This window comes from Hemicordylus capensis, chromosome 2, assembly GCF_027244095.1.
Source record: "Hemicordylus capensis ecotype Gifberg chromosome 2, rHemCap1.1.pri, whole genome shotgun sequence".
Classification (NCBI taxonomy): Eukaryota; Metazoa; Chordata; class Lepidosauria; order Squamata; family Cordylidae; genus Hemicordylus; species Hemicordylus capensis.
This window is the reverse complement of record NC_069658.1, coordinates 254,693,279-254,710,739: the sequence shown is the minus strand read 5'-3', so window position 1 is coordinate 254,710,739 and position 17,461 is coordinate 254,693,279. Positions and strand designations below refer to the sequence as shown.

General features: G+C 45.0%; 2 protein-coding genes and 1 non-coding gene across 4 annotated transcripts in view; 1 reads left to right on the top strand and 2 right to left on the bottom strand.

The window, feature by feature from the left end:
• LOC128345714 (E3 ubiquitin-protein ligase TRIM7-like) overlaps nucleotides 1–11,441 on the bottom strand; it is a 24,529-nt gene extending 13,088 nt beyond the window's left edge. The window contains exons 1-4 of the mRNA XM_053298099.1: nucleotides 8,016–11,441; nucleotides 6,837–6,932; nucleotides 4,925–5,155; nucleotides 3,723–3,745 (exon numbers count right to left, since the gene is read on the bottom strand). Of these exons, the coding sequence (XP_053154074.1) occupies nucleotides 3,723–3,745; nucleotides 4,925–5,155; nucleotides 6,837–6,932; nucleotides 8,016–8,438 (773 nt within the window). The 5' untranslated portion in view covers nucleotides 8,439–11,441. The remainder of the gene's footprint in view (nucleotides 1–3,722; nucleotides 3,746–4,924; nucleotides 5,156–6,836; nucleotides 6,933–8,015) is intronic.
• Nucleotides 5,100–17,461, top strand: LOC128345716 (uncharacterized). Of its 2 annotated transcripts, none has more exons than XM_053298102.1 (2): nucleotides 5,100–5,214; nucleotides 15,677–17,461. In XM_053298102.1, exon 2 carries the CDS (start codon nucleotides 15,899–15,901, stop codon nucleotides 16,919–16,921), a length of 1,023 nt encoding a protein of 340 aa, XP_053154077.1. In that variant the 5' UTR covers nucleotides 5,100–5,214; nucleotides 15,677–15,898; the 3' UTR covers nucleotides 16,922–17,461. The 2 variants fall into 2 exon arrangements, with proteins under 2 accessions (XP_053154077.1, XP_053154076.1); XM_053298101.1 differs by lacking the exon at nucleotides 5,100–5,214 and adding an exon at nucleotides 13,336–15,463.
• On the bottom strand, nucleotides 12,674–12,866 carry LOC128348334 (U2 spliceosomal RNA). The gene has a single exon (XR_008318084.1). It is a non-coding gene; the product is annotated as a U2 spliceosomal RNA (small nuclear RNA).

The window sequence follows — 17,461 nt, the reverse complement described above, 5'->3', positions numbered from 1 at the left end:
GCCACCTACAGCCTCAGAAGCAGGATGCCTCTGAGTACCAGTTGCATGGGAGTAACAACCTGTAGGCTCCCAGTGGCATCTGGTGGGCCATGTGTGAAACAGTATGCTGGACTAGATGGGCCATGGGCCTGATCCAGCAGGGCTGTTCTTATGTTCTTAATCTAATCTTGGTGATGCCAGAGAGGGAACTTGGAACCTAGATGCTCTTCCCAGAGCAGTTCTATTGACCTAAGGGGAATATCTTACAGTGCTCACATGTTGTCTCTCATTCAAATGCAACCAGGGCAGACCCTGCCTAGGTAAGAGGATATGTCATGCTTACTACCACAAGACCAGCTCCCTGCAATGGGGTTTGTTGATATCCCCAAAATCCATATATGTATTTTAGTAATAAGTAAAAATGTAACTTTTAGACAATATTATGAGTGGGTGGTGGATGAAACACCACAGAGCACTTAATGAGGTTAAGGCTGATCCTGCCCTGAAAGATAGAGTTGAGATCATTGAACATGCAGGTTTATGACTTTTTCCTTCTGAAATGAGGTACAAATTCAACCAAGAGTTAACATCACCAAATACTCTTCCCTATGACAGGGGTGGAGGAAGCAGACAGTGCTGCTGACCTAATGCAATCCTACAGTGATCTCTGAGGATGTTTGTTTATTTATTTATTATTTATTTATCAAATTTGTACACCGCCCCAAACTTTCGTCTCTGGACGGTTAACAATAGCGTAAAAACAGTTAAAAACATATACAAAAAACTTTAAAACAATTTAACAATTTAAAAATAAACCAGCAATTAAAATCCAATTATTATTATTATTATTTATGAAGCTGAGAAAGCTTGGGCGAAAAGATGAGTTTTCAGGGGGGTTTTTTAATTGCCAGAGATGGGGAGGATCGTATCTCAGCAAGGAGCGCATTCCACAATCTCGGGGCAGCGACCGTTTACAAAAAGGTAAATCCCATTCAGAGTTGGAAGAGACCCTGGAGGTCTTCTCATCCAGGGACTGTAAACTGGAGGTACTTCAAAGGCTTGCTGGGGATATGCAGAGTTCTCCCACCTCTCTGTGATGCTGCACCATTATCTGCCTGCTGATCAGAAGATTCATCCCAACTTCAAGCTAATGTGTCTTCTCCAAGAGAAGAGGAGAGGGGAGGAGTGTCAAGCAGCATCCCTCCCTCCTCCACATTGGCTGGTTGCATGCTTAGGCTCAGCCCACCCCACCATCCTCAGTCTGACAGACAGTTCAGCGGAAAGGAAAATGCAGCCACTGAGCATCAGTCAGCATTTCCCTCACTGCTGAGCCTACCAGTCAGGCTGAGGGAAAGGTGGGCTGGGCCTCAGCATGTAGCCAGCCAATCATGAGGCAAGGAGGACAGAGGGGCAGGACCAGGCCAAGGAAATGTTGTGAAGCCCTGGCCACAAGGCTTCAGAAGGAGGGAGGAGAAACGGAGTGGAAACCTTCCTTGTGTGTGCTGGCAAGATTTATCTGTGGGTGTTGCAGTTCTTCCCTACTTGGCAGTCTGTCTCATAACTGTAATGTGTAAGTGTGTGTGTGTGTAGATAGATAAGGGATGCCTGAGCTGCAGCTTTCAGACAGACAAGATCGCAATTGCTTTTTAAAGGCTGAAAACTCCTGCTTTGGAACAAGCCCCTGCTCAATGAAGGAAACTGTGGCAGCATACCTGACAAATGGCCATCCAGCCTCTTGTTTGCACTTCCTGCCCTGCAAACAGCACAAACTCTGAGATGCCTCCTCTGTACCCCACGAGCCAGCAGCACGGGGCTGGCCAGGATTGGGAGGCTTGCCTGCTGTTGAAAGGCTCGCCTCATGCCGAGGCAGGCTGCTGGCTACAGCTCCCTCTCCACCACCTGACTATCAGCTGTTTGGTGAGTGGGCAGGGCTGCCAGAGGCCTCTCTGCCGGCCCCTCTGAAGCTCTCCAGTGTGCGCTGGCAGACTGCCTGGAGGCAGCAGAGAAGAAAGGAGGAAGAGTGGCCAGTGCTGGCTGCCCACCAGAGCTCTGTAGGCAGACTCTGCTCTGCCCTGCAGTCGTGTGCTAAGCCTGTGCCGTTCTTCTCCTCAGAGCCATCAATGGAAGGTATGGGATTTCTTTTTTGTGGTCCCCACCCCCCACCCCCACTTGTCTATTTATGGAATGACCTGCTATAGGCCTTTGATAATGGCACAGATGTAGGGCAGGGTGCTCTGTATATTTAATTTGAAGTGGATTGGACAATCTCTGTTGATTTTTTAAAATAATAATAATACATTTTTATTTATTCATTTTTTCAAAGCCCATTCAAAAACTCCGAGAAGTGGCTTGTTTCATGGCAGAAAATTACAAAAACCTCTGGAACTGAAGCCTCCCCTTGGACCATCATTCCGCCCTCATGGGGAGGAATCTGTCATTTGCCTTCATAAAAAGGGGGTAAAACACCCTTTTTGCCACACTCTTCAGATCTCCTGAAATGGCTTGGCATAGAGTTTTTATGGGCCTCCGAACTGGTTCGAAAGCCCAGTGGTTCGGCAGGCTCAAAGGGGGGGAACTTTAAGGATGACGTGTGCATGCGCACCAGCCAATTGTGGTCCAAGGAGGCACGGGACGGCAAGCAAGTACTCTGCTGCTCTGCCAGACCATTTTAACAGACAGCGCTGGTGGGGGAAATGTGGTGGGAGCACCCTCCCGTCCTTAAAGTTATGCCCCCCACCTTCAAACTGGCAGGCGCTGGTTCCGTACACACCAGTCTTCCAAGGAATCCATTACTCAAATCATTAGTCCAGGGGCCAGAACTATTATTGTTTTCCTTAGAAATATCACTAAATAGTTTACCATACCTTATCAAAGATTTGGTAAGAGCACTAGAGCCTAGTACATGACTTTTGGAGGCTGGATCTGCTCCATAGGTCATTAGTTGTCCATCCCTTCCCTAAAGGTGCATCCTTCACATCTTGGTTGGTTGTGCTGCTGAGTTGGTGTCGATTCCTGGCGCCCACAGAACCCTGTGGTTTTCTTTGGTAGAATATAGGAGGGGTTTAACATTGCCTCCTCCCATGCAGTATGAGATCATGCCTTTCAGCATCTTCCTATATCGCTGCTAGGGATGTGCACGAAACCGACGGGGGCTGGTTTGAAAGCAAGGCGGACACCTTTAAAGACCGAGGGGTGTGTGAACTTACTGCCCCCCAGGTGCATTTCCCCCCTAGCACTCCCTTAAAAACTGGACCAGCAGGGCAGCAGTGTACCTCCTTGCTGCCCCATCTCCTCTTTGGTCCAGAAGTGGCTGGATGTACGCATGCATGCAGCAATTCCAGACACTTCCAGACCAAAGAGGGGACAGGGTGGCAGGGAGGTACACTGCCGCCCTGCCGGTCCAGTTTTTAAGAGAGTACCAGCAGGGGGAATGCAGCTGGGGGGGGGGAGTGCACCCACCCCCATCCTTAAAGCCACCCCCGACCCCACGTTCAATCACAGGGTTCCAAACCTGTTTGGTGTTCTAATAGAATGCCGAACAAGTTCGTGCACATCCCTAATCACTGCTGCCCAGTATAGGTGTTTCCCATAGTCTGGGAATCATACCAGCAGGGATTCAAACCAACAACCTCTTGCTTGTAGGTAAGTCATTTCCCCACTGCACCATTAGGTGGCCCCTTCACATCTTACCCAAATGTTTTCCAACGTAACAATAATGTAGTGCATTAGTGGGAACTACATACCTGTGCAAGGTGCTCACAATGTCCTATGAGGAAAGGAAGCGGAAAAAGAGGGAGTTCAGTGCAGACCATTTAGGGTAGACAAACATTTCCTCGCACAATGCCAGGTTAACATGTGAAATTTGCTCCAATAAAATGCCATGACAGCCACTAGCTTATTTTAGGAACAGATTTGACAAATGTATTAAAGACAGGTTGTCAATGGGCATTAGCCATGATAATGGCTAAACAGAACCTCCAGGTTCAGAAGCAGCATACCTCAAATGCCAACAGCTGGAGACAAACAGCAGAGAAGGGCTGTAGCCTTCATGCCCTAAGGGTTGCCTTCCCAGAAGCAACACCCAGACAGTTTTAGAAACCAGATCCTGGAGTAGATGGATCTTCGGTCTGACCCAGCAGTGAATTTCTATAGAATGAATATCAAACCCTCAGATTCTGGACAGCAATGACCTCTCCTCATTACCTTGGTGAAGGACTGCCTCATATACATCACCCAAGGATTGTGCTGGGGACATATGTCAATCAAGCAGGGAGAAAATGCTCCTTGCAGTCTTCATGAGACAAGGCAGCCACACTAAGGTGAATGTTCTGAGCTATTTCTCGTGAATGCTCCTGTGCATTCAAAAGCCCAGCACCAAAAGCTGCTCTCCTTCACATATATATGTGGGCAGGGCATGTGGCAAGTTTACATTTATATCCCGCTCTTCCTCCAAGGAGCCCAGCCCAGAGCGGTGTACTACATACTTAGGTTTCTCCTCACAACAACCCTAAAGTCACCCAGCAAGTATCATGGCTGAATGGGGATTTGAACTCAGGTCTCCCCGGTCCTAGTCCAGCACTCTAACCTCTGCACCTAAGCAGGGTGTTTTTCACACAGGATGTTTAAAGCCCATTAGCTCACATCTCCTACGGAATGGAGGATATGCATTCACATATCCAGTAGATTTACCTCAAAGTACCTGCAAGCTATCGGGGAGCACCGCACACACAATTTGGGTTTTCACTGCACGTTAAGTGTGTAGCCCAAATTATATCGGGTGTAAAAAAAAAAATCATCCCAAAAAGTTTTTGGGACAACTTCAAGCTTGCAGTAAGCCTCGCAATAACCTCACAGTAAAGCCTGCTGTGTGAAGAACACCCAGGTGCTGAAAGGTACAGAGCACTCCATCTGGAGAAGGGCCAGGCTGCTCCTGTCACAGTCTTACCCCCAAGAGCTCATCGGCCACCTGCTGACATTTCTCTTCCAACTCCTGAATGGTATCATCAAGAGAAGAGAGTTCCTTTGCGAGTCTGGCCACGTGTTCGTCTCTTTTCTTCACAATCTCCTTGTCTGCCTCTTCCATCGCAGCCAACAAATAGTTCTCTTTTTCCTCCAGAAACTGGCGCATTTCCTTGAACGCCGCCACTGCCTTCTGCCTCGCTGTTTCTGCCTGTTTCTGCAACAAGCAAATGGAATGAGGGGGAAAGCAATTCTTCAAGATCAGGAATATGACAAGTAAGTTGGCATGCTGTGTGAACTTTATGGATAGGCACAAAGCTCTGACTTCTCACAGAAACTACATTCTGCATTCAATGTAGGAGGAGTTTCCCAAAGGAAGGTTCCATCATGAAGCTGCTGAACTGAAATTCATTGCAAATTTGATACTGTGGAATTCCATCTCAGTAGTAACTGGGATTGGCCATCTAATTGAAGAATTGAAATATCCTAATACTCCCAAGTATGTCACCTTAAGTGGCACATCAGGGAAATGCTTGACTAACAAGCAGAAGTGTGCTGGTTTGAATCCCTGCTGGTACTATATCTATATATATAGTACCTGCAATATGATCCTCCCCATCTCTGGCAATTTTTAAAAAACATCTGAAAACCCATCTTTTCACCCAAGCTTTCTCAGCTGTTTAAAACTGTCTGTTTTAATTTTATGGTTGATGTTAAATTGTTGAACTGTTTTAACTTTTTATGTGTATTTTAATTCTTTTATGTTAACTGCCCAGAGATGAAAGTTTGTGCAGTATATACATTTGATAAATAGACACATATACTGGGCAGCAGCGATATAGGAAGATGCTGAAAAGCATCATCTCACACTGTGTGGGAGAAGGCAATGGTAAACCCCTCCTGTATTCTACCAAAGAAAACCACAGGGGTCTTTGGACGCCAGGAGTCAAAATCGACTTTACGGCACACTTTACTTACTTTAATACTCCCAAGTAGTACAGAGTCCTTTTATACTACTCCCTGAATAGTACTATTGAATAACTTAGCCTAAATGTCAGTCGGTGTTCCTAATCTCTCTCTAGCAAGGCTATTTTATCACCTGGTCAGCTATAGGTCACACTCATTCTAAAGAGGTCTCTTCTCCATTTGTGCTCTGCATGGTAATGAAGCACACTGACCTTTGCCCCACTTTGTAAATTCATCCATACCCAATTGCTTAGGAGAACTTTCAAACCTATTTTCTAAGAAAAGAAGGCTTATGATGTTGTTGTTGTTATTATTATTAATTCAATTTCTATACCGCCCTTCCAAAAATGGCTCAGGGCAGTTTACACAGAGAAATAATAAATAAATAAGATGGATCCCTGTCCCCAAAGGGCTCACAATCTAAAAATGTCTGTGTGTGTCCCCTCTTTGGGTTTATAGTCCAATACAAACCAAATCCACAGCACACGGGACTCTGACTGCAATATTTTTTCTGATCAGTAGCCCAGATGCATACAAGTAGCCAAGAATGAAACAAAATGGCAGCCACTCAGCTACTAAAATCCCCTTTTAACTCTTGTATAGCACTGTGCTACAAGGCCAAATTTGTAAAACACGGGGGGGGGTCCCCAGGTAAGATTCACCATGTTAAAAGAAAAGGAAAAGGGGTTCCATTAGTCCCACTTAGAACTACTTGTATGCATCTGGGCTACAGATGGTTTGTGATAGTTCATGCCATAACTTATTCTTAGTCTCTAAGATGCTATAAGACAACTAGTTATTACTGAAATAAGGACCAACAAAAAACTACTACTTGGTTTCTTTAGGCAGACTGCTGAAGCAATCCATTTTAAAGATAACAAATCAGCACATGCCAAAAATCGGTTACAGCTTTTATAAATGTGACAACCTACAAGTAGGTCTTGACTTTCCTTTTCAGTGTTTGATTGATACACCAGAATCTCTTCTCTCTGCTTCCTCAGATTCTCCAGACAGGCACAAATCTGACCCTAAAAGGGAAAACAAATGTTCAGATGGGGTTAGGGAAAGAAAATGAATGATATGTTCTGTCTATCCTGTTTGTCCTTCCATAGCCCTGGAAGGGGGCTACCAAATCCATCAAACTGGAGTTGGGCCTGGACTCAGTTATTCCCTGCAGCACACAAACACCAGACACAGTATAGGAATGGTGGCAAAAAGGAAGGAAAAAGTTGGGTTGAACAAAAAGGTTAAAGATACAGAAAAGGAATAATATGAATTCCTGGACCTTGCCACCACTTTGGCTGAAGCAAGAGGCTGAACTCATGCATAAACATAACCATGTACACAACTCTGAGCTCCTTGGAGGAAAAGCAGGATATAAATGATTTTTTTAAAAAAATGCAGCCTGATGAGGAACTGAGAATTGACCAGCTCCAAACTCCAAATAACTTGGTAGACACCTGTGAGCTGCTGATGCCTGGTCCAAACATCTATTTTATGTGCAACTAATTCTCAAGTGGGATATGCAGGTTGTCATTTTAATTCTATATCCTCCATAAGAAGTGGAGGTGCTCCAAAACAGACTTTTGTGCTGGACCTCAACAACACTACTACATGGCCAGCTCCATCAGTCCTACTTAGGTGAGATGGTTAGAGTATTGGTCTATGACCAGGGAGACCAGAGTTCAAATCCATATTCAGCCATGAAACTCACAGGGTGACTCTGAGCCAGTCACTTACCACTAGACCTAACCTACCTCAAAGGGGGTGTTCTAAACATAATGATCATGTAAATTGCTATGGGCTCCTTGGAAGAAGAGTGGAATATAAAAACATGTCATAAATGAATATAAATAAAAGATACAGCAGCTTGGAGGATACAGATCCTTCAGGATCTGGTCTGGGCATATGAACTTCTCTCCAGACCAGACCTGTCCAAATGCTATGGGGCAGAGCTAGAAACCCCCAGTTCCTCCTCCTGGCCACATCTACAGCTTTAGTCCCATTTCCCCCTCCTACTCTGGCCAGAGTTCCCCCTCTCCTCTCCTTGAACCTCTCAGAATCCACGCTGGTTACTCCTCAATCTCAGGAGAACAGCGAATTCTTCCTACCTTGTACTCTTCGACAGCCTCCTCCATAGGAATCACGCTGTGATCTCGGTGCTTCCTGGATTTCTCGCACACCAGACAGAGGAAGGCCTCATCCTCCTCACAGAAGAGTTTCAGGGGTTCCTGGTGCCTCTCACAGAGTTTTCCTCCTGCTGCTTCTTGCTCTGCCTGCTCACTCAACTGCTTGGCGATTTCTGCAAGGCCGGCCAGCTGCCGATTGGGCTTGAATCTCCTCTGCTGCCCCGTCTCTTGGCAATCGGGGCAGGAGGCGGTGGCATCTAAGGAAGGCTCTGCCCATCTCTCGGCAATGCACGTGTGGCAAAAACTGTGCCCACACTCTAGGATCACCGGCTCTGTGAAAAAGTCCCGGCAAACGGAGCACGTTGCTTCATTCTGAAACTTTTCCCTCAGCCTCTCCGCAGCCATGTCTCAAACACTGCAAAGTTGCAACTGTCTCACTGTTTGCAAATAAAGTCTCAGATAGATCTCTTCAGCTCCAACATAGAAACGAAACAGTCAGCTTACAACTCCCAGCTATTATAGTTCTCCTTTTCGCTTCTTCTTTTTTCTGTTTGCACAGATGTTGTAAGCTAACTTCTCTTAAAAGTGACACACTTTCCGGAAGGTATCTCTATATAGGGCTCCAGATGGCTTAAGTTTCGGTTTCCTTTCCCCCCACCCTGCCGGGCTACACAGAGGTCGCTGGGCGGGCGGGCGGGCGGCCGCTTCCTCTGGAAAGGAAATTCCTTTCTAGAAAGGGGTGGAGTTACCAACCTCCCCCAGAATCAGAGGCGCTTCCAAATGATTCACGTTGAAAAGACGCACAGTGAAAGGTGGAAGAGGGAAAAGTGTGAAGGGGCAGCAGAGTTTATGGGTAAGGATAAGTTTTTCACAGTTTGTGAAAGCACAAACTGGCGCTCCTGGCTCCTACGCATCCTTCCAGAATTAAATCTTTGGTTTGGGGCGGTATAAAAATCCATTAAATAAATAAATAAAATAAGTTCCAGAATTGTGCTCGGCTGCTCCTCTTCCTCCTCTTCTCAGTCTCACCCCCTGCCCAAAGGCATAACTAGGGAAAATGGCGCCTAGGGCACACACTGAAATTGTGCCTCACCGCGCCCCCCTCAAAACGTCTGACACGCATCTTTCAGAAAACTTGTCTTTTACCATAATATTAGCTCACACTGCCAAAACATTGAAAACTAGCTTTCATTTCTGAACAATAATGCATTTCCCCATAGAAGCCTCAAATATAAACTTGCATAGGTGGAAAATCAAGATGAAAGCCTTGCCAGTACAAATGAACTAAAAAGGGTGGAGGGAGTTTTCCACTGCTTCTGAAGCTCTGCAGAAGCGGTTTCCCACCCCTGAATCTGCTATTGCACTACAACTCCCATCATCCACTGTCTTTTGCCATTGTGCCTGGGGATAATGGGAGTTGTAGTCCAACATCTGGGGAACAAAATTTGAGGACCCCGGTCTAGATGATGATGATGATAATAATAATAATTATTATTATTATTATTTATTATTATATAATTCGATTTCTATACCGCCCTTCCAAAAATGGCTCAGGGTGGTTTACACAGAGAAATAACAAACAAATAAGATGGAACCCTGTCCCCAAAGGGCTCACATTCTAAGAAGAAACATAAGATAGATACCAGCAACAGTCACTGGAGAGATTCTGTGCTGGGGGTGGATAGGGCCAGTTACTCTCCCCCTGCTAAATAAAGAGAATCACCACCGGTAAAAGGTGCCTCTTTGCCCAGTTAGCAGGGGTAAGACTATCAGGAAGCTCTATGTGCGTTTCTCAATCTTTAAAAATATTTAATTTAATTTAATTCAATTTAGTTATACTTTAAATCTCTCTCTCTCTCTCAAAACCACCCCCCCCCACAGTAATTATTTATCCCCAATGTCTATTTCCAACACACGCTCCCTAGAACCAGGCATAGTTCAGACTTTAATTTAAAGGAACCAACTATTTAATTTGGAAGGGAGAAAGAAGAGGGTGTGTGTGAAAAATCTAGTTTTTAAGCTAAACACACACATCAGCGCATAACACACTGGCCCATTAATAATAAACACCAGTTACTGCTTTGGGCATCATAAATTAACAGCAGTTACAGTAATTACACAATTTTTATGATGATGAATAATTTACTCAGGAAAATAGGTCTTAAAACCCTTTGACAGCAAACAGCAAGAGAAAGGATTAGAAACAGTTTGATTTGGATTGAGGGGGTGCGGTGAAGCATGCATACAGAAGCACTAAATCTAAGTGGGAGTAATCTATATTATTATTTCTCCAAGACGGGCCATGCGTGGCGATGTGGTGGGAAGGAGGCGATTGGCTGAGTTTGCAAGCAGAAGCACCTGATTGGGCAGTGGGGATTCCATATGCAGATAGGGAGAAGGAGCCTGTGAGAGCAGAAGCACCATGGTGATTGGGCAGTGGGGATTCCCTATGCAGATAAGGAGGAGGGGCCTGTGATGGTTAAGGTCAGTTGGAATGCAGCTGTTACTGGTCCGAAGATGTTCTGGATATAAAAGGATAGCAGGCAGAGGTCTGCAAAAAGACAGGTCCTGAGGGAGGAAAGAGCCCCTTCAGGAGAAGGAGGATGCCGTTGTGTAAATGAACAAAATCTTTTAACTCAGGGAAGAAGGGAGAAAAAACATGAAGGGAGGGGGAAGAAAGAGTGGAGAAGAGCAAGTGGGGGAGAGAGAAAGAGAAAAAGAAGGGAGGAAGAAGAGAGACCGAAGGAAGGGCAAGGGACGGGCCTGAGCCTGTCAGCAGCCTGACAGGGGAATGAGTGGCCATGGCGGCACTGGCAGCAAGGAAGGGTCCGGGCAACCACTGCTGCTGTTTAGGGCTACTGAGGCCATTGTAAGATGCAGGCAGGCAGGCAAGGGATGGGCCTGGGCCTGTCAGCGGCCTGAGGGGAACGAGCGGCCATGGTGGTGGCAGCAGTGAGGAACGGCCTGGTCAACCACTGCTGCTGCTCCTGGGGGGAGGAGCAGGAGCGGGGATCAGGTGAGGGTGGGGAGGTCTCTGGGGATAGGGGGCTGCAGTTTGGCCAATAGGCAGCAGCAATGCTGCAGCCATGACCAAGAAGGGTGAGGAGATGGAGGAGGAGCAGGAGTTCAGACCAGGTGAGGGTGGGAAGATCTCTGAGGTGAGGGGAGCAATCAAGTACTAACGCGCAGATGCTCTAGAGCGTGCAAGAGTTCCAGCATTGAAGCAGAGAGAAAGAATGGCGGCAGTCAGGATGCAGAGGTGGAGGGCTGGCAGGCGAAGCCCCTCCAGCCAGAAGAGGTGGGTGGACGGCGGGCGAAGCCCCGCTTGCCAGGAAGAGGAGGTGGTGGGGGGGAGAAATGATGGCAGTGGTGAGGAGGTGGGCAGACGGCAGGCAAAGCCCTACCAGCCAGGAGGAGAAGGTGGGAGGCAGTGGTGGGATGGCCTGGCCCTGGCCTGCCCAATGGGGAGAGCTGCCGGGGGGAGGGCGAGCGGGCGAGCTGCCGGGGGGAGGGCGAGCGGGCGAGCTGCCGGGGGGAGGGCGAGCGGGCGAGCTGCCGGGGGGATGTCACAGGCTCAGTACACAACTGCACAGATGCTCTGTACGGGGTCAGCTAGTTATATTATTATTGTATTACGATCATGAATATATAACATTCCTAAAGAAAAAGATCACAAAGTGGTTTATATAGTGAAAAGAAAGATAAAATTGTTCCCTGCCCCAAAGGGAACATTCGCTTTGGGGCAGGGAAACTTTTAGAACACAGCAGAGGTGGCTGGTGTGGGTGCCACTGCGGGGGGGCGGGCGGGCGGTGGGAGGCACCTTCTAAATTACTAGTTGCTTACCTCTCCTCCAGCCGCACCTGAAAGCTGTTGTGAGCAGCAGCGCACCACCCAGCACCCGCTGCGGCGGAGGATCGGTTCCTCCACTCAGTTGGCCTCCACAAATGCATGGAGGCCATTTGCTGGCCACGCAAATGGCCTCCGCCAGCTGAGTGGGGGAGCCAATGCTCCACCGCAGCAGGTGCCGGGCGGTGCGGCACTGCTCACAACAGCTTTCAGGTGTGGCGGGAGGAGAGGTAAGCACCTGGTAATTTAGAGTTGAAGGTACCCCCTGCCCGCATGGCACCTGCACCAGCCACCGCTGGAACAGCTACTTGGAAGGGACTCTGTGCCAGGTTGGATACAGAGAGGTACTCTCCTCCTACTAAATAGAAGAGAGCCCTCACTTTAAGGGGTGTCCCTTTGCCAGCCACCTAATGGTGCAGCAGGGAAATGGCTTGACTACCAAGCCAGAGGTTGCCCGTTCGAATCCCCTCTGGTATGTTTCCCAAACTATGGGAAACACCTATATTGAGCAGCAGCGATATAGGAAGGTGCTGAAAGGCATCATCTCATACTGCACAGGAGGAGGCAATGGTAAACCCCTCCTGTATTCTACCAAAGAAAACCATAGGGCTCTGTGGGCACCAGGAGTCAAGACTGACCTGAAGGCACACTTTACCTTTGTCAGTTAGTACCATGTTACATCCAAACTGAGTTTGGATATAATATAGAACTGCAGCTTAAAACACAGGGAGTTTGTTTCAGAAAACCCCTCAGTGTATAAACTTTTTTCTCATTCTATTTTTAAACCATTTTTAAAAGGTGCACCATTTCTGGAAGCACTGCAATACCAGAACAATGCTTGGTGTGGTTGGAGCAAGCTCCCAGACCAACACCCTGTTCCAAAAATCAATTTAATATGCTTAGCTCTCAATTAAAGAGCATATCAGATATTAAACTGATAAGAACAGACACTACGCATGATCTTAGCCATTAGGCCGAGAAGCGATAACTGCTATTTTCCAAAACCCACCTACCATAGTTTTTCTGAAGCCTTCGATGTCATGGTGAACCCAAAACACATGTTCCCTGTGAGTGCCCCTCTCTATGCACCACTCTCTACACATATCTGGCTATTCTGGCTAACCCCACTTGAAGTTCCAGAACGCTTTCCCTCACCGACTTTATTTCCCCCCAGAAATGCCTCATCTCCTTATTTGCATATGCTAATTACCCAGAAGATTACCCATCAAGGTAGCTACAGTCCCCCCAGCGGCCATCAGGACCTGCTCTTTTTCTTTCCTGGACGGAAAGCTCCTTTGGAGCTTTCCCAGACAGCAGCAGTGTTACCCCTAACAGGGATTCCCAGACATTGTTGACTACAACTCCCAGAATCCCCAGCCAAAGGCTGCTGCAGCTGGGGATGCTGAGAGTTGTAGTCAGCAACATCTGGGAATCCCTGTTAAGAGGGAACAGTGAATAGCAGGCTTTAGTGCAGGTTTTCTGTGAGCCTTTACTGCAAGTTGCCAAAAACAACCGATGCAAAAAGTGAATTTTTTTACCCTGGATCTAAATTGGGCTACACTCTAGCACTCCATGAAAAACCCAAATTGTGTGCAAAGTGCTCCCTGATAGCTCACAGGGACTTTGAGGTAAATTTGGCTGATATGTGAACACACACCTCCATTCCAGAGGAGGTTCGAACTAAACGTTGGGTGTGAAAAACTTCCAGGTTTCTTTCCCATTCTACTGTATTCTTCTTTAACACTCTTGAAAAGGTACACACCACATCCATGTATAGGGAGACACCTGCTACAGCCACTGGAAGCGATACTGTGCTGGGCTTAAATAGAGAGAATCGCTTTCTTGCTGCTGAATACAGGAGGGCCAGCACTTAAACATAATGCCTCTTTGCAGGGGTTTTCAGGGTTAACAATTAGGACTGGAAACTGCAACCAGCAGGGTTGCAGGCTGGCAAGAAAACTGGAAGGAGCAAAGAGTCGGATGAAGGTGCAGCATATAGCCAGCGTGGTATAGTGGTTAGAGTGCTGGACTAAGACCAGGGAAACCCGAGTTCAAATCCCCATTCAGCCATGATATTAGCTGGGAGACTCTGGGCCAGTCACTTTTCTCTCAGCCTAACCTACTTCATAGAGTTGTTGTGAGGACAAACTCAAGTATGTAGTACACCGCTCTGGGCTCCTTGGAGGAAGAGCAGGATATAAATGTAATAATTAATGTTGTTGTTGTTGTTGTTATTTCTTGGTGAGACATAACTTTATAATAATAATAACAATATGGTGAGACGTAACTTTAATAAATCTATACCGGATCAGTCGTCGCCCGGGTCAACAAGGACCACGCCAGGTGCTGGACTCCCTGGACATCTGGTGGCAAGTGGGCAACAGGACTCAGGATCTTCAGTTGAGCAACCGGGGCTGGAGACTGCAAGGTTACTGGAAGAAACGTCGCTTAACCGAAAAAAATATACGAAAAATGCCAACAAGGAAATAATGATCTGCTATTACAAGTCTAGTCCAACTAGAAGAGGTTATTTAAAAAGAATGTACCAAATTAGGAAAGAGAAGCATCCAGATACAGAAATAACAGAACAAAGGCTAGCAGACCAGAGAAGATTCATAATAAGAAATAAAGTATTCACAGAAGTTGAGCTGGAAGCAGGGTGGATAAAAATCAATGATTTTTTATTTTTTTTAATCAAAAAAATCAGATTTTTTTGATTTAAATTGGATTTTTTTATTTAAATTGGATTTTTTTTAAAATAAAATGCTTTTTGAGGAAAATATATTACCATCCAAAGGTTATTCCATCATGAAATAAAGATTAGTTTTTTAATTATGTAGAATAAGGCTGTATATGTTTAATTTTTTTGGTAAATAAATTCCATTAATCCATTCATAATGTCATGCTCTTCCAGAGGTTTTTGTAAGATTATTGGGCAGTTTCTCTGCCTACAAGATATTATCACAGATGCTTGGTTTACTTTTGCAGTTCTCAAAACTGAATTTGACTCAGCAGAGATCACATGCCTCTTCTTCACAGCAAAAATGTTATGACATGAACGGAGTTGAGAAAAAGACCTTAATCCTATTGTTCTACAAACCTATGAATACAGAATCAACCCCTTCAGTGCTAAGTTTCAAGAAATTCAGTGAAATAGAATAGAAACAATATTTTTCTGATTGTTTGGAGTGGAATAGATCTGCACAAGAAGAAAGTGAAACTAAGTGTGAGGAGGGAGGGGCAAGCAGACAAGCAGTACAAAATGAAAGTGAAACTTTCTGAGCACAATACTGCATAGCCACAGACAGACAAGTCTTTGGATCTTTTTGTGTGTATGACCTGAGGTTTATCACATTCTTTCCTTGGAGGAAAAAACCTATAATGGCAGCAGGCCGTAAAAGAGACCCAGTTTGGCAATATTTTAATGAAGTTCCTTTACCTATCGGTAAGGCAGGCATGCGTGCAAAATGCAAACACTGCAACAAAGAAATGCAAGGCCTGGTGGCCCGAATGAGGCAACATCATGAGAAGTGCTGTGATGAAGATGACCAAAGAAACACATTTGAACAGGCAGGATCTTCAGGTTGGTAAACATTTTTATTGAATCATATAATATTTCTAAAGACTGCCTTGAACTGTCATGTTTGAGCAAAATTATATTTCTTATTATTACTGCATGTTACTGTCATTTGGTACAGTTATGAAGAAAAGCAAATATTCCTTTTGGGGCAGTGCTGTGTACAATAAGCAGAAATTGTATAAACAATAAAATAACAGCATTGACTTTTTTGTTTAGGGGAATTCATGGATTCTGGAAACTATCCACCTTCAAGATCACCATCCTCCTGTTCTACAGTTTCAGAGTTATCCATCCAGGATAGTGCTTCATTAGCATCATCATCAGACACCCACAGCCACATATCACTATCACCTAAAAGAAAGAAAAAATCCTTCCCTCCTGGAACCACCATAGATAAGTTTGTGATAAAAACTAGCAGATTAGAAAAAGAGTTAATTGATGAAAAAAATTGCCCAGTTTGTTTATGCAACGAACTCTTCTTTCCGTCTGACTGAGAACCCACATTTCTTTAATATGGTTCAGTCACTGAGACCAGGATACAGTCCACCCAGCAGAGCAGATGTTGCAGGGAAACTGCTGGATAAAGTGTATGACAGAGAAATGGAGCAATGTGCAACAGCTCTGGAGGGTAGAATTGTTAACCTAAGTATTGATGGGTGGAGTAATGTCCACAATGATCCTATTGTATGTGCTTGTATAACAGCAGAAGAAGGGAAAGTCTTCCTTGCACAAACAATTGATACGTCAGGAAATGCGCACACAGCAGAATACTTACAAGAAGTGGCAGTAAAAGCTATAATAACATGTGAACAAAAATTCAAATGTCTAGTACGCAGTTTGGTCACAGACAATGCTGCAAATGTATCTAAGATGAGAAGAAATTTAGAAGAGCAGGAAGGGAATACAAAGCTAGTAACATATGGTTGCAGTGCTCATTTGCTGCACCTCTTAGCCAAAGACTTAAGTGTTCCAGAAATAAAGACTAATGTTGTTGAAATTGCTAAATACTTCCGTAACAATCACTTTGCTGCTGCAGCTCTGAAAAGGATGGGTGGAACCAAGCTAACGCTCCCACAAGATGTTAGATGGAACTCTGTGGTGGACTGTTTTGAGCAGTATATCAAGAACTGGCCTATTCTGATGACAGTTTGTGAACAAAATCGAGATAAAATAGATGGCACTGTCACGGCCAAAATCCTCAACATTGGGCTTAAGAGAAATGTTGAACATATGCTGAGCATCCTGAAACCCATCTCTGAATCTTTAAACAAAATACAGAAAAATAGCTGTTTTATTGCTGATGCTGTTGAAATTTGGAAGGAACTGAGTGAACACTTAAAAACAGAACTACACATGGACAGAATTAAATTACAAGCATTAAAAAAAAAATGGGACAAGTACTGTCTCCAGCTCATTTTTTGGCAAATATTGTCAATATCCAGTACCAGGGTCAAAACTTAAGTGCTGAGGAAGAGGAGTTAGCTATGACATGGGTATCCAGCAATCATCCATCTGTAATGCCAACTATAATAAACTTCAAAGCTAAGGGGGAACCATTCAAGAAATATATGTTTGCTGAAGATATTTTAAAGAAAGTCACACCAGTGAACTGGTGGAAGTCACTTAAGCACTTGGATTTAGAGACTGTTCAAGTAATGATTTCACTTTTAACAGCAGTAGCTTCTTCTGCAGGCGTTGAAAGAATATTCTATTCCTTTGGACTCATTCATTCTAAATTGAGAAATCGTTTGGGACCCGATAAAGCAGGAAAACTTGTTTTTCTTTTCCAGATTATGAACAAAGAAGAAGATGAAGATGATGAGTGAGCTACAGAGGACAGTATTTAAGTTTTTCATGTGTAGGCTGGGCTGACAGTCTAAGTTTCTTAAAATATATATATATTGTTTAGCCAAATAAGTTAACAAACATGGATGTTTGTTTAAGCAAATAACATATGCTGTAATGTTATTGTTTCAGTTGAATAAATCTATTTAAATTGTT